This window comes from Rhododendron vialii, chromosome 10a, assembly GCF_030253575.1.
Source record: "Rhododendron vialii isolate Sample 1 chromosome 10a, ASM3025357v1".
Taxonomy (NCBI): Eukaryota; Viridiplantae; Streptophyta; class Magnoliopsida; order Ericales; family Ericaceae; genus Rhododendron; species Rhododendron vialii.
In genome coordinates this window covers 8,021,032-8,042,253 of record NC_080566.1, presented here as the reverse complement: position 1 = coordinate 8,042,253, position 21,222 = coordinate 8,021,032, and the positions used below count along the sequence as shown (strand labels likewise).

Below are 21,222 nucleotides of genomic sequence, written 5' to 3'. Positions count from 1 at the left end.
GATCGCCTCTCCTTTCCTCTAATAAATTACTGTAACTCACTAACCCGCTGATGTATATCGCTGTGGAAAAAAAAAAAGAGTACGACTACCGCACCCCTTGCAAGATAGGAAACATTTTTCTCTTATATTTTGGTTCTACTAGAAAAAATTATCATTTATCAATATGCTTGGATGTTGGAAAGTAGGGGAAGGGAAGCAAATAGTTGAAAGGAAAAGTGGGAGGAAGATGTAAGGAAAAATGTTGTTGCGCTTCTTACATGATATTGTTATTTTATTCCCTTTTTATACTTAAACCAAATAAGAAAAGTTTAAGTTTCTCTTTTCTTACTATTTTTCTCAAGTGCTACGCATAGAACAATTTTGAACAGATCTCCCTCCATATACGTGTTTACATCTGTATATAATTTGTTTTGCAAGAAAAAAATATAACAGATGAAATATTTTTCACCCTTGATTCCTTCCAAATAAAGAATATTCCTCTACCGAAAAGTCAAGCAAATAAGTATTAAAAATCTTCTATTAAAATATTCCCCCGCAAAATGTATTCTATTGTTTTTACCATATGAGATTAGACATGTGTTCGTAAATAAACCCGGACACCCAAATTATTATTTGAAAAAATTAAATAAGAAACTTTAACTTTTTCTTATTAAAAAAGGAGGGGAAATCTTTAATTTCCTTTTGCTTCCTAAACTTCCAAACAAGCCTTAACAAATTAGGCCCCGTTCCGGAAACGAAAATAAGTACTTATTTTTTAAGAAGGCAATTTCAAGCTCAAAAATCATGTGTTTACATAAATAATCTTCCTATCAATATGAATGTTGTTTGATAGATCTCATTGAGATCTTTTATACAGTGATAAAAAATTAAAAAATAATTTTTCATTTATATTATTTTAAAATTTAAAAATACGAAATAAGTACTTATTTTTTAAAAAAGTGTTCTGAAACGGGGCCTTGCTAACTCCCAGATTTCGTTGTAACTACTCACAAGTCACAAGCGCGCACACTCTCTCTCTCTCTCTCTCTCTCTCTCTCTTTATTTCCCTCTCGTCGGTGGCCTTTAAAAACCAGACACCGCTCTTTGCAATGGAACACACAAACTCCACACTTCTCCAAAACCACTCTCTCTCTCTCTCTAGTCCATTCTCTTTCTCTCTCCCGCTAGCGTGGTAATGGCGACGGATTCGAATGGTTCTTCCCATCATAGAGTGCACAGACTGAGATGCTCGGTCCAGAACTACGACTGGGGTCGAATCGGATCCCAATCCCGTGTGGCGAGGATGTTCTCGTCGAATTCGGGGCTCCAGATTGACGAGTCCGACCCGTACGCCGAGTTCTGGATGGGCACTCACGAGTCCGGACCCTCGTATGTGGTCGAAAGTACAAATACTAAAAGTAATAACAATGGAGTGTCGGTTGTTGGGTCCGCCAATGGGGGTAGTGGTGTGAGTTTGAAGTCTTGGATTGACGAAAACCCTAATGTGCTTGGCTATGAAGTTGTGGAGAAGTGGGGTGTTACTCTTCCTTTCCTGTTCAAGGTATGTTTCTGTGCCCCTCTTGATACTCTCTCTCTCTCTCTCTCTCTCTCTCTTACAGTTACCGTTCCATTTGGTTACGTTTTGATGGGACGAACAAATAGTAATGCGGTTATGCAATTGGCCATGTTGGTGTTGTGGTGGAGTGTTGTCTCCCTGGCGTTATTGAGTGCAATTGATTGACCGTGTCGGTTTAGCGGTTGAGATAGTGTCCAAGAAATTATTCAATGCCCCGGGGCAAGATTGAGCACGAATTTGAACCACAGATTAGTGTGGGGTCTACATACTTGGAAATGAACCTCACGCATTGTTGGTTAACGCATGTTCCACTTTCTTTCTAAACCTTTTTTTTTCCTTCTTTCAAATATAACGAAAATGAAAAATAATATTTCAAATTTTTTTGAACCTTTTAAAAGATCTCAATAAGATCTATTAAACAAGATATATTGGTAGAAAAATTATTTGCGTAAACACATAATTTTTGAATTTGAAATTACTTTCATTTTCTGAAAGTTCTTTTTTAAAAAACTGGAACGAGCGCTAAGATTTGTTCTCAACCTTGCCCAAGGGCATTGAATATCTTCTCGATAGTGTCCTGGGATTATTAGGGGTGATTGGGAGCCAAATTTTTATTTTGAATTTTAGATTGTAAATTCTAGATTTTTTTTTTAGGATAATCACAATAGATTATGAAGAATATATTTAAGAATAGAGTTGTATTTGGAAGTATAATTTTTAAAAGGGTGTTTGAGAGATTTGTTAGATTCTGAACTATAGATTACACGTTTTTGGATTATAATCAGAATCTATAATAGTGTTTTGAATAACAAAGTGCATTATAGATTTTGCAGAAAGATATTACGTAATTTAAGTTGTATTGAGAATTCAAATGTTCGCCGGAGGTGATATTTGGATTCTGCGTTCTCCAGCAATCCAGCTCATTTTTTATTATGCATTTTGGCAAAATGACCCAAACATCCAAAATGTGCAAATGGGAAATCTATAATACCAAAAATGTAGCGGCCAACCACCCCCTTGGTTGCAACACCTCTTGGGACTGAAATTGTCCGCGATAAAAAATGTGAATACAATGTGATTTTTCTGTAAAATATTCATGTCCCACTTAAGCCCAACTCTCCTAGATATGGAGATAAAGAGGCTGGAGTTATATAAAATGGTCCCTCCTCCTAGATTGCCAGCTCAACCACAGATTAACTGGTATATTGGAAAAGTAATCCCCCGATCAACTATGCCCCTAGTAGAGCAATCCTACTGGTTTGATAGTGATGGGACTAGCTGTACCACATTTCTATAGTATTGTATATATTATTGTGTAGAATGGTTGTTGAAAGAATATGTAATCCCTCTCTCTACCAATTTGTTGTATTCAAATGCTGGCAATGACATCCCACTATTTTTAATCCAATCTCCCGTCTGATCCTGCCAATCAAACAGGACCTAGGTAGTTGCCTTGGTGCATTAAGTTGTGTCATGCGTGAGAAATATTTCACCAGATTGAATAGTTTTTCCCGATTATTTGGTTTGTGTTAGGTACTTTCAGTTGCGAAGCCGTTGTCGATACAGGCACATCCGAATAAGGAATTGGCTGGTGTTATGCACAAGGCACGGCCTGATGTATTTAAGGATGGTAATCATAAGCCTGAAATGGCTTTGGCTCTAACAGAGTTTGAGGCCCTCTGTGGATTTATCAGTCTCGAGGTAACATGCTTGTCCCTGGATTGTAACCCACTTGATTGACATTGCTTATTATTTGTTGCATGGGATTTTGGATTTTGTATTCAGTTGATTAAAGTATGTTTTAAATTTAAGTTGGCATTTTGATGGCGCGACTCATGAAAATATAATGATCATGGATTCAGTAAAATATACTTTAATCAACTACGGCGGCAGAAAAATATAACTGTCATAGAGTAAAAACAAAGACTAATGATATGTGTTAGGGAAGACCTGTTTTTGTCAGCCAGTCTCTTTATATACCCAGTATGCTTTACGGATATAAAGACCTTTGTGGTGCTCTTATTTTGGACTGGCAATCATCAGTTAAGCAAGGAGATAATGCGGTTGTAAAATGTAGACTAAGAAAATTGAAAAACGCTGACACAGTTCGCATTTGCTGGTTGAAGAATGTTTCTGATTGCAGAGAAATATGTGCTCCTGGGATTTCTTTTGCTGTTTCAATTAAATAATAAAACTGGAAATCAACGGATGGTGACACTTCTAGTGGAGAAAACTGTTATTTTTTGTATTGAATCTTACATATGAGCAGTAAAGTTGGGTGTTGGGTGCTTCTCTTGTTTCTTGTCAAATGTCTTAAAACTAGTACTCTTGTGATAAGGTAGAGAACGAATTCTTCTCTTGAGACCTATCTTAAGCAACTAGAGTCCAAAAGGATATCAAGATTGCAAGTTGAGACCCCTATCTTGTGTTTTATTATTTATCGCTAACAAAAAAACTGAAGTTTTTGAGCAATTTAGGTCATTCTGACCGGGTAAGCCTCGGGAAGAAGATGAGGTATTGCCAGTGCTTAAATGTGCATGTTCAGGTCCTGGTGGATGTTTTGAAGAGACCCCTCTATGATTTTTACTGGAATGTGGTGTAAATATATTTAATTGGATAATGGCTTAGAGTAATATAGCTGCTACTTCGTTGTATGTCCTCCATGGATTGTGAACATAGCAACCACAGTTCAAGGTAAATATCCCATTTATCCACGTAGATCTAGAACTCGCAGGGGAACTAATCTTAAATATGAGTTTGTAGAATAATAACTTGTGCGTGCGCATACATGGACACCTTGTGAGATTGATCAGATTGACCTATTACTGGATTCAGGAGTTTAAGGATGTTCTTCAAAATGTTCCCGAGATTGCTGAAGTGGTTGGTAATGATTATGCAAACCAAGTCTTAGACTTCAGTTGCCGAGCTGGAGAAGAAAAATTAAAAGCAGTTCTGCGGTCTATATTCACCCGACTCATGTCTGCTAGCAATGAAGTGATTTCCAAAGCATTATCCAAATTGAAAATTCGCCTCAGCATGGCAAGTTTGGAACTCTGTCCCTTATCCTCCTTTGTTTCATTGATATTCTGTTATTTGTGTACAGAAGATATTACTGTTGGGGATGATTATGATTCTTCTGCTTTCCTCTTTTCATACAATGAACATATGGCCATCTGACTTAACTTCAGTTAGCGTTCTCTCCTTTTGAAAATCACTAAAGATTGTCCTTTTGATTCTACCATTTCTCTCCCTTTCCTATTGTTAGCATTGCAATATTTTTCACTAAAAACTTGTGTTTTACACTTTGAATCAGATAAGGCAGTTGACAGATAAGGAACAGCTGGTTCTGCAGCTAGAAAAGCAGTATCCAGCCGATGTGGGTGTCCTAGCAGCCTTCCTCTTTAACTATGTTAAACTTAATCCAGGTGAAGCGTTGTGTATAGGCGCAAATGAACTTCATGCCTACTTGCGTGGAGAGTGTATTGAATGCATGGCAACTTCAGACAATGTTGTGCGTGCTGGCCTAACTCCAAAGAACCGGGATGTCCAGATTCTTTGTTCCATGCTCACATACAAACAGGTGAAGATAGTTTTGAAATGTTTGGAAAATACTCTACTTGTTTGGTTGTTCTTGTTCAGTTTTCGTTTTTCACTATATATTGTAGTACTCTACCCCAACTTATTTTATCCATGAGGCCTATGGTTGATAAAATCCATCATATTATCTTTTTCTTTGGAAGATTCCAGATACTAGATGCCATGCCAAATTGAGTGAGAAAGCCTGCCTTGTCAATATATTCGAGAATCAGTTTAAGCATAAAGAAGTAATATCAACCTCCAAACTAGCTACCTGAATGAAGCCTATATTTCCCAATGTCCGTTCTTTTTTTCCACTTCCATATTTTGCGGACAGGAGACATAAGATTTGTAAATTGCACCTCTTGGTATAATTCATTAACAGTCCGTACTCCATACTATGATAAGGTTCTTCTTCTTTCTTTTTTTCTATATTTTCTAAACTAGAAATATATTTCCACTTGTGTTCTAGAAATTGTTGTTCTAGAATTTTTTTTCTATATTTTCTCTTTTGTTGTTCTAGAAATTGTTATGTATATTTTCACTTTTCCCTGCCATATTACCTATGAAGCTTCTCAAATACACTTCTATACCCCTCTGGAGAAGTAAACACTGTGCCTCTATGGTGGACGATTGCAACATCTGTGTCATTAATTGTTATCTTGAAGCAATGGAGGAAATGAAATACATCTCCTCACTCTTGCATTTTCTAGACTGGACCAGTCAAATATTACATCTCAATTCTGTTGGCTCTTAGCGTAGATCGTGTGACATTTTTCTTTTACAAGTTAAAGGTTCACTTCACCGGTCTCAAAGATACTGTCGAGTATCTTGGGTCAATCTTTCATATGGTTTACATCTAGATCTCTCTGTTGCAGGGCTTTCCCAAAATTGTGCAAGGAGTCCCCTTAAATCCGTATACAAAAAGGTACCGCCCTCCTTTCGATGAATTTGAAGTTGATTGTTGCATTCTTCCCCATGGGGCATCGGCTGTTTTTCCTGCAGTCCCTGGCCCCTCTGTTTTCGTGGTCATAGAGGGAGAGGGAACGATGTGTGCAGCACCCTTTGAAGATGTAGTTGTGGAGGGTGATGTTCTATTCGTGTCTGCAAATACTCGTATATATTTGAGAACAGCATCTGAATCCGGATTACATATGTACAGAGCCGGTGTGAATGGCAAGTTCTTTGAGGCCTCTTCTTAGTTGGAACGCACCAGAATCTCTCACATGGATCACCGTGTGGTTTTATAATGAACGCTTTTGGTATTACCTCTATAGCCTGTTATACTGTACGTTTATGTAATTCTACTTGCTCGCATGTAGATGCCTGAATAAGCATGCAAAGTAGAAGCTTTAGAAATAGCGAAATTGCAGTTGGTAAAGAGACGTGTAGGCAAGTTTGCTAAGATTGGACATTTTAGTTTTGTTACGTAGTTCATTTTACGATTGTATTTACAAGATGCAAATTGTCATTTGTTTTAGAAATAAATGTTGTAGTCTACCTGAAATTTTTAAATCAAGTTAAAGCTCTTGCATACTGCTGCTCTTCTTTTGGCAAAAGAGAGAATTTATGGATCATATGTGAAATGGCAGAAATGCTGATAGTTGGGGCTTGTGGGATGATTACCATGGAACAAGACCTTTCGCTGGGGAGCCCATTTCCAATGTTGACACCGAGGATTGCAAAATGGATCACTATTTAAACAAAGGGTGATTTCCTAAGGGAAATGATATTGGCACTCTAAAAATTAATACAAGCATTTCAAAATCAGTGTAATTCTAAAAATACTTTCCTTTGTTTTTTTGGAGTGCTTCCATTTATTTTTTGAAATGCCAATATCATTTTCCTTTCCGTAATACAACAAATAACTCAATTTTCTTTGTTTTTTAGAATGTCTGTATTAATTTTTAAAGTGTCAATATCATTTTTCATTTCATAATACAACAAACAACCATCCTTGCAAACGCATTTCTAAGATTACACGGTACAAGTTGAAAATATGAAGGGTGCTTTCCCCATTCTACCCAACTCCATCCTAGTTAAAAATCAACTAGTGACCTTAAGATAAAACAAAAATCAAGAAATGTGAAGGCCCATACAGGGAGAAGTATCATACGGTATTGTCCTACCAATTATAGACGTCAATTTCTTTGAACGAAAAGAAGCCAGAAAAAACAAAAAATTCAAAAATTGAAGTGACTAGGTAGTGCGAAGTGCAAACCACAAGGGCATTATAGAATGATAGAATGTAATAGGCTTCCAGGAGATTGACACAAGCTGGTGGCCACACACAGACTTGAGGATTGGAATTGGGGTATTGAAGAGAGACTTGAGTCTGTAGGTGAAACCGTGTTTCCTTTAGAGGGCCTCTAAAACTAACCCCTCTCAATGAACAGTCCCCAATAAGGTTGTCTTTAATTATTACTCTAATTTTTCCATCTATATCTCTCTACTCATTACCCATAAACGGCGCTGCTGTCCCCGCTGCCCCTTACGGACACCAAGCCCTGAGTGTCCAAAGGCTATGGACAACAAAAACTGGAAGTGCAGCAGGAGCCATTATATCGCCACAAAAGACTTGCAACTTTTTTCTTTTGTAGAGCAAACCGCCACCAGAATAGACAGAACAAAATCTGAATAAAATCTCAAGGCAGGGAGGAAGAGCAAACTTTACTTCTCATAGAAGCATTGGAGTCCTAAACACCTTTTTTCCAAAATTCAAACATCAAGCATGATAAATAGAAGAAACATTCTAATGAAGTTTCCTGCTGCATAAAGCAAAGACTTAGCAATCCATCTCTGAATCAAAATTTCCAAGTACTGACATGAAGGCTAGTTTTAACAGCAGATCTTAAGCCTCTGTGATTGGGTACTCGAAGACAACATCTTTTCCAGAAAGCTTACGGTACACTCCAGAAAACGTCTCCAGCTTGTACTCGGTGTCATTGCGTGCCTTGGGATCCAAGTATATCTGCCACAGAAGCAATCCAGAAATTAATAAAACCATCTAAAAATACCTTGTGGAATGAAAACCTTGGTCTGTTCTGGATCATGGATTTGAAAAGGGATTTGAAATGGAAATAGAGAAGAGAAGAGAGGTAAAGAACAGAATTCGTATTAGATGATCTTAAGATCATACAATGCTCTTGGAAAAGGGGCATTTATTCATCTAGCCTTTTACCATGTAATGTTCTGCTTGCAAATTACCTTGATTATCTTGGACCCATCAATTCTGTATCTAATGCGCTTTCCAACAATCTCAGCGGGATAAACCACATCCTCAAGCATGCCTTCGTGGACAGATGTAAGAGTGCGGGAGCGGGGTCTCTGAGCAGCAGAACCCTTCTTCGGTGGCCGCATTATTCTTCGGGTGGCAATGACGACAACATCCTGAAAAAATGTTGGTAGTAAATTAAATATCTGCGAAACATTGATGTAGCACTAGGATTACTCTAATTGCAGTTTATTTTTCAAACAATCATTATGCGGGGGAATAGGGGAAAGAAAAGCTGCAGCCTGAACACAGTACGAGTCTCAAGCCTGGAAAAGAAGAACCCTTGGTCTCTATTATTAAAGGGGGAAGACAAGTGCTTGTCAGTTGATATCAATAGCAGAAATAACACAGTTTAGAACTCTCTTCAAAGACTTGCCAGTTGCCACAAACACAGTAAAGTAAGATGGATTACCCACATAAATTACAGATCTTAATTGGGAAGAAATACAACAAACCATCTTGACCCAACTATTTTAAATTCTTACATTAGAAAATTCCTGAGAATATAAATAAGATTTTCCAAAGCAAACTACTAGGAGAAAATGAACCAGCTTGGAGGAAATTGAAATAAGATACACTAGAACGATATGTTGGCTAACTTTCCAACAGGCAATGACAAAAATGCAATTCCAAGTCCGGTAATCGTTCACGTATTCTCTCATCACAAATCACACAACATATAAATGAGACATCACTGTAGGTCATTATGTAATCATTACGAATTGTGAAACCGATTTGACTATTTAGTTTCACATTAAGAAATGCAGAACTGAATTGAGCAACATAAAGCTTACCTTCCCACTGAACTTTTTCTCAAGCTCTCTGACTAGCCTAAGATGAATCTTGCGGAAAGCTTTCCTCAATCTATAAGGAACGTGGATCACAACAGCTTTGCGATTTCCAGCCACATCAATCTGACTGCAAAGAGAGAATTTGTGTTCTTCAAAACTGACTGAAGATGTTAACATACAAGCAAATGCTAGACTCTTACGCTGCTGAATTGATGTAAAGGTCTTTCAAATCACTTTTAAGCTCCTGGTTTGTATTCTCCAGATCAAATATGGCCTGAAAATAGATCAAGGATTTTAATCTTCAGAAAATGCTGCCGCATAGCTGTAGACTTAAGGAGCTAGGCAGTAAATTTCCAGAACAAAAACAGCAATAATGACCTGAGCAACTGACTCCTCAAATTCAGTGGGTTCCGCATCCTTGTCCTTGTGGATCTTCTTCCTCGAAGTGTACATCTTGAGAGGTCTTAAATTAACAAGTAAGATAGAATTAGAAATCAACCTAAAAACAAAGTACATGAGAAACTAACCACAAGAATACAATCCACAATTTTGATTGTGGACAAGAACTGTACACTTCAAAAATGTTCAAGGTTCTTTCACCAAGATATATGCATATTAAGCATCAGCCACAGCACCAGCAGCAAGGGTGCCTAGACAGGATACGTGTGGTTTTTTCTAATAGCTGCAATACCTAATCTCTAAATTTCTCCATGGAAGGTCTTGCAGAATTGAAACTGAAAGTTCAGACAGATAATTTTGTTTCCTTGTTTTAAAAGAAATTTGAGAGCAGGATTTCAGGGAGGCTGAAAATTAAGACTATCTATGGGGAAGGTGACCTAAAGTTTCGCGGAGTGACATGGACAACTATCAATTTCACATAGCCCATGATGCAGAAAAATCACTCGATTCAAAAGATAACTGAAATTGAGTACTTACATAAATTACTAATGCAAAGTCTTAATGTTAAATGATCTCAAACAAGGAGATAACTACTCCTTTAGATAACAGGACAAAAATGATAGCAAATAAGCTTATAAGTACAGGCATTTGGGGCAGTTTAAGACGAATTTAATTTTGTTGACCCTCCTTAAAAGAGGGTGAACTTTACCCTCCTTTCTATTGGTTGAAAGGGTGTGGATCCCACTACAAAATAATGTCATGCTTTTCAAAAAGTGTATTGCAATAGTGAGACCTACACCATTAGAGGGTGAACAAAATTGCACTCGTTTAAGACCATACATTACACATCATATAGCACTCTCTTATATCATTTAGCAAAGGGGAAGAATATACAGGGACCAGCTTTCACGTAAACCGCATTAACTTGTCAGCCATATGTCTCGTGCATTTACAGTCAGGCTAAATTCCAGAGTTTTTCTTATAGTTTTTCCAAGCCATTTGGTCCGCAATTTGGATGGAGTTGGCAACTATATCTCATAGTTCATACACATAGGGTGAAAAAACCAACTTTTTTTTTTTTATAAACGAGGAACAGCCCTACAACCAAGCCACAATTGGACCTGACTGCGCAACCCAAACCTTGGGGGAACTAGCGCGGCCACAACAGTCATGGCCCCCACTTACTATCAGGGTACTCACCCGGTGGGGAATCGAACCTTTGACAAAGGGGAGTACTCCCAAAGTTAGTCATTCGGCCTTTACCACTGGGCCAACCCCAGGGTGAAAAAACCAACTTAAAGGAGTCAACCAATTCACACAGGGAACAGATTAAAAGTGGCAGCTGAAAATCTATTGAATCTCAATAATCATGGTCGTACTATCCTTACTAATTACTATCATAACTAACTCCTTCCAATCAGTGTGAGATGCTCTTTCAAATATACCACAACCAGTCAATAAATAGAAGGCGCCTATCAGCGCAAGCAAGAGTAAAGGACTGACAAAAAGAAATACATCTAGATTAATTCTTATCTTCTGCAACAACTCTAATTTCCATGAGAGTCTCACATCCATCCGTACAAAACGACCACTCCAAAACTTAAAGAGGCATGGACAAAAAGCTACACGCTTATTCAATTTGATATATCCCAGAACAAAATGAGCTTATGCATAGATACAAACATATGCCTACGCGTTTTCCAAGTTCCTAGAACCACCAAAAGCATTTTACCGCGCATGCGCATGAACTACACATTTGACAACGTCCCATCTAGGAGCCACATACTAATACACTTCTATTAAATCTACGATAACATCTACTTTAATTCCTACTTTCTGTAACATCTCTAGTTTTCAAGATAATTTTAAATCCATCCACACAAAAAGACCACTCCAAAACTTAGACGCATGGACAAAATGAGCTACATGGTGATTCAATTTGACATCACAAAATCAGCGTAAAACCACATAACGCAGTAATTTGATATCCAAATTGCTAAAACCAACAAAAGTGCTTAACAACGCATGTGAGATGCATTTGACAACGACCCATATAGGAGCCACAAACTAATACATTTCAACTAAATCTACAATTAACATAGTTCCAGCTCACAGATTCAACAGTAGAAGTTTCGATATCAGACAAAAAGAACACAATTGGAGGCCGAGAAAGCCGAAACGAAAGGATTCATAGAAGGATCCACAACGAATCGACTACAGAGGAAACTAAAGAGAACCCAGTTGAGAAGCACGAAAAATGAGACGACCCATTTGGTTCAGAGACACACCTTTGAGAGGGGAAGCTAACGTTGCCTTTGCTTCGGCTCTCGGCTGCAGAGGTCTCAGAGGGGAGTGAAAGGTGGGGTGGAAGTAGGGTTTAAAAATGATGAGGAGGGAGGGGTGGGATGTGGTTGCCCTAGTTTGGACGGCTGGGATTGGATTTCGAGGGCGCATGTTGAAATGGGCTAGATATCGTTCATCATGGGCCGTGGCCCAATAGGTAATCCAGACTCTCATAAATTGGGCTGTGTTGTCGTGCTTTTAACCAGATCCTTATCAGGCCGTCGTGTATGCCGATGAGGGGTGTGCACGGGTCGGGTTTGGCCCCGAACCCGACATGTCGGGTAACATCATTTTTGGTCCCGAACCGAACAAGTAGTAAGAACCGTTCACGAGCCCGGATTTTTTACGTCGGGTCGGGTCCGACCAAAACCGAATTAATCTATATGAATTGGTCGGTTTTGGTCGGGTCGGGTAAGAAACAAAACACCCTGGACTGAAATTTGATTTTTAACAGAAAATGAACCCGTACCCGACCGAATCACATGTTCGGCCCCGCCCGAGACCCTTCGGATCGGGTCGGGTTGGTTGGGTTACGGGTTTTTTGCATGCCTTTTTGACTCTTCTTATAAACTTTTTTGGTCTAAATTTTTTTCGGTATTATCTTATTCTCATAACTTTTTGTTTAGTTTTTTGTTATAATTTTTAAGACTAATTGTTCGTCTCGACGAGAGAAATCGAAAAGTATAAAAATATGGATCAATGTTGGAAAAAGTTCATATAAGACGACATTTTAAACAAAAAGGATAGTTGTTTGATTTTTTTTCATTTTTGGAGAACTTTTTTTTTTGCTTTTGGTCATTGTTTTTACTTTTTAGACTCTTCTTATCATGACGATTAATTCAAAAAATATCAAGAAAATCTAACAAAAATTTAGAAAAGACGAACAAAACACACAAAACAAAAAAGAAAAAATAGGTTTGGTGGTATATATAGAGTAATCAATTGTGGAACTGAATGAATAATCAATTGTTGAATAATGGCTTGGTGGTAAACATAGATCAAGATGTTTTTAATGGGATTACCAACGAAGCAATTATGCAGAACCTTCAAAAGATGACAACTCGTCGGACTCAATTGTAAAAAAATTCAGCAATGAATATTTCGACTATTGTTCCTATGTTTACAAGCCTTTGTGCCTAGTGGAGCATGTATTAATTTTTGTGCTTAGAATTTCTTTATTGTATTTTCCTGTAAATATTTTTAAGTTTATTGTAAAAAGGTGCATCTCTAAATGAAATACCCGGCACTGAAGACGGCCACACTCAAACCCCTGCATCTTGAGAAGATTTGTATAGACCATCCCGGGCACGTATATTCGCTCATTACCCTATCGGAGCTGTTCGAGAAGCAGCTGTGGCATGAGCTAACTCTCGAGCTCGAGCACTTCATCTCTCTACCCCTTTCGGGTGGCTCTCTCTTCTTCTTCGTTCCTATGTTTTTTTTCTCATTACCCTCACTCTCGAGACAGGAACCTTTGTGACGAAAATCCATGTGCCTCTGTGCCGAGGGATTTTTCAGCCGTTCGATTTAAAAAAAAAAAAGAAAATCACACAATTCAACAGCGAGAAAATCCCTCGGCACAGAGGCACAGGGTTTTCGAGACAAAGGAGATTGGATGAGCACGTGGTTTCGCGCAACAAGTCGCCTAACACTAACACCGAGATACGACAATTGAAGACTTAGATGAGATGGGCAGGAATTGGTCAAACAAGAAGTATAGAAAGAGGCTCGATTAGTCGGATTGAGGAGGATGTTAGGGCTTGTATGATCTCATTTGAGAAGATTCAAGTGGTCCAATATATAACCCCCCTTAAATCTAACCAATTTAAGTTAGCAGACAAAAACAATATGTAATTCAAGGGTTAGTTTCTTGAGAACAAAGCCTAGCTCAAGTGAAAGGTGTTGCCTTGTCCCGGGTTCGAGTCTCATGGTATTGTCTCATTCTCTACCCCTTTGGTTAGGCTAGTGTCGGTTTCTTGCACGTACACAAAAAAGGGGATAATTTTGCAAAATGCAAATATAATTAGAAATTTTCGAAAGAGGGTAACACAAATGATATTTGTTTGGCTCGTAATTCTGCTGCCCTGGTTCCTTTTGTATCCAATATCCGTATGGAAACATCTATGATCGACTAGGACAGGCGAGTTCCAGCCTTAAAATAAATTATGGATACGAGCTGTCAGATTATCTTGTCATATCAACCTACGGTCTCGTTCAATTGCTAGGAAAGTACATGAAATGATGAAAAAATCAACTTTTCCATAACTTTTGTAGGGTTCAATTGGCAGAAAATAGTGAAAAATATGTTTTTAAGTTTTCCTACAAGATTTACTTTCTTGCAAAAATGATCCGGCCAAAAGCATATGATTTTGCGTCACGGAAAATTTTTTCTCTATTGTGGAGCCAAAATAATTGACGGGTAAGAAAAAAAGTGAATGACGTCAATACCAAAAAAATAAGAATTAGGTTCTTAGAAAGACACTTTGAGATTTACGTGAGCAACAACAATTTCGACTACTATGGTGCTTTTTGAGATAATTGTTGTGGAAAAAAATTGATAGTTTATTTTTTTTGAAAGTATTTATTTATCTTGTCATTAGTGTTCAATTTTGTTTTGTACTAACTAATTATCAATAAGTTTTTGTATCGGCAACTAACCAAGCACGGTTGTTTAACATTTGTTTATTTAGTTATCATCTACTTATTTTTTAAACTTCATTTGTACGGTTGATTATTAGAGGATGTCAATTTAAATGAGGGATTTGCATGACCATTTAGAAAATAGCAAATTGAATAAGGAATTGCAAGTTAATTTTTTCATTTCATGTTAAGGCTTTGCATCAGATAAAATACATTTTCCGTATGTGATCATTTTTGAAATACGCTAACCCATTATTTACCTCTCAAAGTTACTTTTATTTAAAAATAGCCATGAGAATAAAAATAAAGAAGTTTCTCATAAATGTCTTTTCCCGACAAATGAACCACTAAACTTCAGTTTTCCTGCAAAAAAAATTTGTCAAATGAACACTCACAGTAAAATAGATTTCTTTTTCCTTCACTTTACTTAACTTTTCCTGAGAATAACTTTCCAGTACAACATTCCTGACAACTGAACGGAGCCTACAAAAAAATTGACTAAAAGAGCATAGCATGAAAGAAACTTGACAGTTACTTATTCAAAACTGTAAGTAGTAGTAGCTGCTGAAACAATACTACTGCCTAAAAAGTAAAAACTGAAGCCATAACTTGGAAAAAACTTGCAAGAAGTGGCATCTAACGAAATAACATACCAAGTTAGCAACAAGGGAGTTCAGTACAGAGACAGCAGCTCGTCCAGTAGTAAGTAGCAGCAGTGTTCTGGTTTTGTCGACTTTCCACAGATCTGCTCGATCTCCTTTTAAGCCCTAGGAAAAATTATTGTCTTGGGAACATATGAGCAATTTGAGGAAGCAAGTTGGAAATCCCGGGACTACGATGCAAAATTTTAGCTGGAAACGTCGTCCTTAGTCATATCTTCTCCTGTCTGTTTAAACCACGCAGCCACGACCAGATTGCCACTGCACCCTTTTCCCACGAACAATCCAGCATCATGTCATGGGCAACCCCTTCGATACAGACCGGTAAAACTCCATAAAACCTGCCTGTTTCATCGAGTCCTTCAGCATCCTAAGGCAACAGTTGCTTTGTTACATTATGTTCTATCAAATAGTGAACTATTAACTGTAGGCCATAGAGATCCCAATTAAGGAGCATTAGTCCAGACAATATGGCTTCCGGCAACTATGTGCTGGTGACACTTGAGAAGAATTATAGTTTTGTCTAACTAGAATATCGTTATTGGTCCAAAACAATCAATTTGAATAATTGCAAGTCCAAGATATTTTTCTCCTTATACTTTGACATTATAAATCTCAACGTGTAGTTTTTCCTAAATGCAGGGGAGAAAGACGAGCATCAAATGAATAAAAAGGACAAATCTGGAATTTTTACATAAAGTACAAAAAGAAATAGCGCCATTTGTCTTCATTGTTAGCTTCGCACCAACTTTTATTATGACTAGATAATGTAATGTAGCTGACAGAAAATTATATAATGGTAATTTCAGACTTAACTAAAGCAGTAGGGAGAAATTATCTCATGGTTAACCAGGTGGATACATGAATTTTTGGTTATAGGATTACCACTATGAAGTCATCCTTCGCACCCAGTACAAGAACTTCAATGGAAGATTTCGGCACCGAGGGAACTGGGAGTGATGCATTAAGCTTCCTTAGATCAAACAATGGCATCCTGGAGCTCTCTTTCATTAGTTTTTGATAGCTGAACAAATAGAGAAGAAGTTCTAGGATCACTTTTCACAATATGTCATGTATTTAGGAGAAAATATCAACTGAACTAATATAAATTCCATAAAAAAGAATGGAATTAATATTCGATGGAAGGAAAATCTAGGCACACCATAGGGAAATCACAAGAAAGCCCCTTCAAAATCCTTAAGATAGGTTAATGTAATTCCCCATGACCAACTATATGGAATAAAGCTTCGTGGACAAACCGTTCGACAAGATCAGCCTCTATTTCTGCAGAGAAAAATGTTTCCTTACAAAGAGGCAGAGAAGTTTGGAAAGCTTTGGCTGCTAGGCTGCGTGTCACCTGCCCAAAATATGAAATCAATCACATCTCATTCATAACTTCACATTCTAGACCACAGGAAAAGAATGCTAACAGGATCAATTGAAAAAATTATGTTTTATCATGCAAACTTGCAGCCTTGAACTTTTCCAAATCCCAGTGGGTGGCAGGTGGAGCCCAACTCCCTGGGATTTTCCCAACTTATGAACAGCTATGTTTTAACATTTATAACCTTTGCATCTTAGTGTTGCCTGTGGGTAAGGTTATAGTTGTGACCCCGAAAACATTAATATACAAGTTGTGCCACCAACGGAGACCGCAAATAGATGGATTGAATGAAGTGGAGGATGATAATCAAGATATCCCCCCATTCGAAGTGAATACTTTTGAGAACATGGAGCTAACAACATAAGAGGAGAGTACAGTTGGTTAAGTCACACACTGCTTATGGAACTACTTAATATACCATCAGTTTATAGGTTCCAACAAGTTTGAAGGTGAGAAATCAAATGGGTTGACTCTCCCAAATACAGCATAGTGACAGACCTTAAAAGCAGCTATAGGCTTGGAGAAGAGATATCGCCACACTAATCCACTGTACACAGTAAGAGAAGAACATATTAGTCCAGTTCAAGTACATCATGTTAAGGAAGAAGCCATGTGCCATAGGAAGTCACCTATTTCCAGAAGGGGGCACAGAGCAAATAAGTACAGCTCCAGCAAGATCTGGGTGCAAGCTTCTCATTTCTGGGGATCAATCCAATTACCATAAAGAGAGTACAGGGGAGAAACTTAGAACACACAACTTAATACTGAGAAATCAACAGCTTCATGGGGATACACCACGCGGTGGGTCTATTAAATTTCAATATTCTTCATGGTGGGGCACACCTGAGACACTGGGGACACACATAGAGAAACTACAAGGTGGCTTTTTGCATATATTATAAAGCTTTTCAGAGATAAGTGCAAGACCTTCAAAACTATTGGACCACAAGTGTGATATAAAGTACGTGTATACTGGCAACATCATCATTTAATAACGCATTCGTTGGAAGCCCTATCCTAGTATTTTAGTGACTATAATGTATGTATCAATGTCTGAATAACTAAAAAATGTTACAAAAAAATTCTCGCATCTCTCACTGTGTCCGTGTCCGTTTTGAGAATTACAGCGCCCCGTGTTTCTGTCCATGTCAATGCTACATAGGGCTCAAATCTGGGCAAAATTGATGTCTTCGCACTAACAATTTCATATGTGCCAGACTGGCACGTGAATTATGCCCTAAATACTCATCTGACATTTTATGTATGCAACTAAAAACAATACGCCCTCCAAATGCACCTTCAACCTCTAATTTATCAATTGCTCGTAGAAGGTTATGTTCTTACCTGATACAAATCATGCGAATAAACTAATATCAATCCTACTACTTATGTTTTTGTTTCTTTGGAATGACAGAGCCTGTGAATATACTTCTTCACTTCCAAAGTTTCTAGCTTTTCCACTCTGCATTCTTAAACATGTAAATGTAATGAACTAATTACTAAGGTTGAACTTTTACCTGAAATTTGCTCACCCCTTATGTTTGCGATGTAATATTGAACAATAAGCCCTCCAAATGAATGTCCAAGTAAAACTGGTGGCAGCCTGATTTCTTTGCTGATGAAATCAGCAACATCAGCTGCATGTGTCTACTGTGGGATTTGGAGAGATGGGTTATCAGAAAAATGAACGGTAAGAATATCCAGAAGTAAGCTTGTAGAATGAACTGCTTCCCAAGCGGGTGCTAACATACCTCAAGCAAACCTGCAACAGGACCATCAGGCGCCTCGCTTTCACCCTAATCATGTCGTGGAGGAAGCCAAATCAGTACTAGAAATGCAAATGATATAAATTATAAGTAAATATTGTCACTACATAAAGATTGGCAAGAGATGTGTGTGTGGTCCAATGACATCATGAGATACCACTATAATTTTGATTTATGAACCTTACAAGGATGATGCAGGTCCAGATAATAGTTACGAATAGTATGTAAATGAAACACAAACACACAGACACAGACATAGAGAGACTAAAATGGAGAAACCAGACTTCAGCCGTATCTAAGAAAACACGCAATTGAAATGATAAGAAACGGCCAGGAGGCAAGTGTCCATATATAGTGTACAGAATTCTAAGTCATACTGTACAATATCAGCACAAAATGCACAGGTATGCTACCAATAAAATGTTTTTTTTCCCATTGGAAGGATAGTTGCAAGAACACTTTTGTGCCTCATGTGGTGCTTATGGACAGAGGAAACGATGAAAATTTTATGTCTTTTTTTAAAAGTTAATCAGCTAAAGATGGATCTATTGCATAGTTCTCGTTCTGGGTGTAAAGGATTTGTTATGTAAATTCTCTTTCACACTTGCTGATTTCATAAGCGAGCTCAATTTTCAAGTTGATTTTTTTTTGTTTCTTCGGAAATGAAACCTTCTTGTACAGCAGTTGCGCCCCTTCCAGCACTGGTTTTCTTTCAACTACATATCCACAACTGTGAATGTGGATATTGAAATTTTACACTTTTTTTCTTTTTTTTTCTTTTGAACAACAAAATTTTACACTTTCACAAGGACTATAAAGACACTTAGTATGCATATGCACAACATGGAGATAAAATTCTTTACTATTAAGTATTAACCTGACACATAGCTGTTCAATTTTGTTTCTGGCATTGCCCAGCATTTTTTAAGAAACCAAACCAAGCACAATAGTCTTAACAGCCTGTGGCGGACACAAGGGGGTGCCGGCGCCTTGCACAACTCCAAATATCCTCACATACTATACTGGTTTTTCAAAATGTTCTAAAAATCACTACGTGGCTACGTGCTAGACAGGCGGAAAAGGGGCATTGGTGCCTTGGCGCTGACTAATCGGCTGCTTAGAGCCTACGCGAGGACTAGGACCACCACCTAGCACCCAAACAAGGACTAGTTGGCCTAGGCTGCTAACTTTTAGAACAACGTTTTTCAAGTTAATTTTGAAAAGTTCTATGTGATTGGCCCCTGCAAATCCTTGGGTGAAAAATAATTCTTAAAATTCCTATATGTGGGAAAAATCTCTAAAATTTCAAGTAACCAATCATTTTTAGGACATGTGTGTAAAATTAAGTGGCGGCTTAGCACATAGACACAATCCCGTCTCCTCCTCCGACTTCGCAAGTAGCAATATAGGCTTATGGAATATACTTTCTATTATCAATATGAAAATTCATCCGGTTCGGCCCTGCTAGACACAAATCCTACGTCAGCCACTGTTACCAGCTAAAACTCTACGGATATAGCTGGCAGCTATATTCGTAGATTTTTTAAAGCTTATTTGATAGAATCCCTACACTACATAACACAGACGGAAGTTTAACCCGACGAATAAATTACTGAAGTATAACCCAAAATTGATTAACCTTCAAAATTATTCAAACAAATTTGCAAGAGAGAGAGAGAGAGAGTACCTGACCCAACAAGCTGAGTGCATAGCAATCGAACCCATTTTGCGAAAAGAAAGGCAACCAGTATTCAGCCCAACACCAAGCAGCGTGAAAGCTTCCATGGATGAATACTAACGGTGGCTTTGCAAATCTCTCTCTTCCCTCATCTGGGTTTCTGAGATCAAAACCCTTCTGAAAGATAACCTCCATGGCCAAACCAGAAGGGAGCTTGTGGAAAAGACGGGACTGCCCTTGCTTCAGCTCGTACTGAACACCCATCCTGGACTCCCTGGTGAGGACAGAGCGCGGCGTTATGGTCATTCTCGTGGAGGGAAAGTTTGGACGGAGAGTGCAAAGGAAAGCCATGGGCATCACTGAGCATCACTGAGTGTCCCCCTTTGTGTATTCCTTGTGTTTTTTTTCAGTACAACTCTGGCCCCTGGGTCGAGTATTTTTGTGTTTTTTTTTTTAAATTATCAACTTGGTCATTCGCAAATTTGTTTGCAGCTACAATGCAAAAATTTGCTGCCATAATATCAAAATGTGCGGTCATGATGCAAAAGTTTGCTGATGGGAGTTTTCAAGCTTAAATGATGAACACAAGTTTGTAATAGTTTGCGGTCATAGTGTCAAAATTTGCGATCACGATACAAAAATTTGTGGTTGAAAGTTTGAAAGTGTAAATGGTAACACGACTTTTAAAAAATTCATGATGCAAAAGTTTCCGGCCATATTGTCAAAATTTGCGGCCATGAAATAAAAGTTTACGGTTGGGAGTTTTTAAGCTTAACTATAGTTGTCAAGCTCGGTAAGGGGTATTCCAGTTTCTTCCAAAAAGTATTTTTTGAAAAAGAATGTAATTTTAAATTTAAAAATTATGTGTTTACACAAATAATTTTTCTACCAATATGGATCTTATTTAATAGATCTCATTGAAAATTTTTAAACAGTGCAAAAAATTGAAAAATTATTTTTTATTTTCATTATATTTGAGCTTCAAATTATCTTCTTTTTGAAAAAGAAGATTTAAAAAGAAAACGGAACGGGACCTAACTACTTGGCTGACGTGGTGCCCAAGCGGGCACATTCGAGCCGTCTAAAAGTTTATTGGACAGTTCAGATTGAAACACTTTCTTTCCTCTTTCTCTTCATTTTTTCTCTTTCCAAATCCA

At 37.8% G+C, this 21,222-nt stretch overlaps 3 protein-coding genes across 6 annotated transcripts; 1 reads left to right on the top strand and 2 right to left on the bottom strand.

Moving 5' to 3' along the window:
- The first annotated feature begins 1,001 nt into the window (after positions 1-1,001).
- LOC131304643 (mannose-6-phosphate isomerase 1-like) lies at positions 1,002-6,665 on the top strand. Of its 2 annotated transcripts, none has more exons than XM_058331976.1 (5): positions 1,002-1,540; positions 3,089-3,256; positions 4,391-4,594; positions 4,869-5,135; positions 6,010-6,665. In XM_058331976.1, the coding sequence occupies exons 1-5, from the start codon at positions 1,175-1,177 to the stop codon at positions 6,331-6,333; spliced, it is 1,329 nt and encodes a 442-aa protein (XP_058187959.1). In that variant the 5' UTR covers positions 1,002-1,174; the 3' UTR covers positions 6,334-6,665. The 2 variants fall into 2 exon arrangements, with proteins under 2 accessions (XP_058187959.1, XP_058187960.1); XM_058331977.1 differs by having other exon boundaries at positions 1,051-1,540; positions 4,391-4,627.
- Positions 6,666-7,784: 1,119 nt separating this feature from the next.
- LOC131304642 (small ribosomal subunit protein eS7) lies at positions 7,785-12,022 on the bottom strand. 2 transcript variants are annotated; one of them, XM_058331974.1, is made up of 6 exons: positions 11,884-12,022; positions 9,575-9,659; positions 9,397-9,470; positions 9,200-9,323; positions 8,339-8,521; positions 7,785-8,102 (listed from the first exon to the last, which is right to left on the bottom strand). In XM_058331974.1, the coding sequence occupies exons 2-6, from the start codon at positions 9,647-9,649 to the stop codon at positions 7,983-7,985; spliced, it is 576 nt and encodes a 191-aa protein (XP_058187957.1). In that variant the 5' UTR covers positions 9,650-9,659; positions 11,884-12,022; the 3' UTR covers positions 7,785-7,982. The 2 variants fall into 2 exon arrangements, with proteins under 2 accessions (XP_058187957.1, XP_058187958.1); XM_058331975.1 differs by having other exon boundaries at positions 9,575-9,649; positions 11,884-11,957.
- Positions 12,023-15,092: 3,070 nt separating this feature from the next.
- Positions 15,093-20,492, bottom strand: LOC131304641 (uncharacterized). Of its 2 annotated transcripts, none has more exons than XM_058331972.1 (8): positions 20,075-20,492; positions 18,373-18,417; positions 18,139-18,268; positions 17,251-17,320; positions 17,120-17,168; positions 16,497-16,594; positions 16,123-16,261; positions 15,093-15,582 (listed from the first exon to the last, which is right to left on the bottom strand). In XM_058331972.1, the coding sequence occupies exons 1-8, from the start codon at positions 20,420-20,422 to the stop codon at positions 15,529-15,531; spliced, it is 933 nt and encodes a 310-aa protein (XP_058187955.1). In that variant the 5' UTR covers positions 20,423-20,492; the 3' UTR covers positions 15,093-15,528. The 2 variants fall into 2 exon arrangements, with proteins under 2 accessions (XP_058187955.1, XP_058187954.1); XM_058331971.1 differs by having other exon boundaries at positions 15,093-15,607; positions 20,075-20,489.
- Between the last annotated feature and the right edge of the window lie 730 nt (positions 20,493-21,222).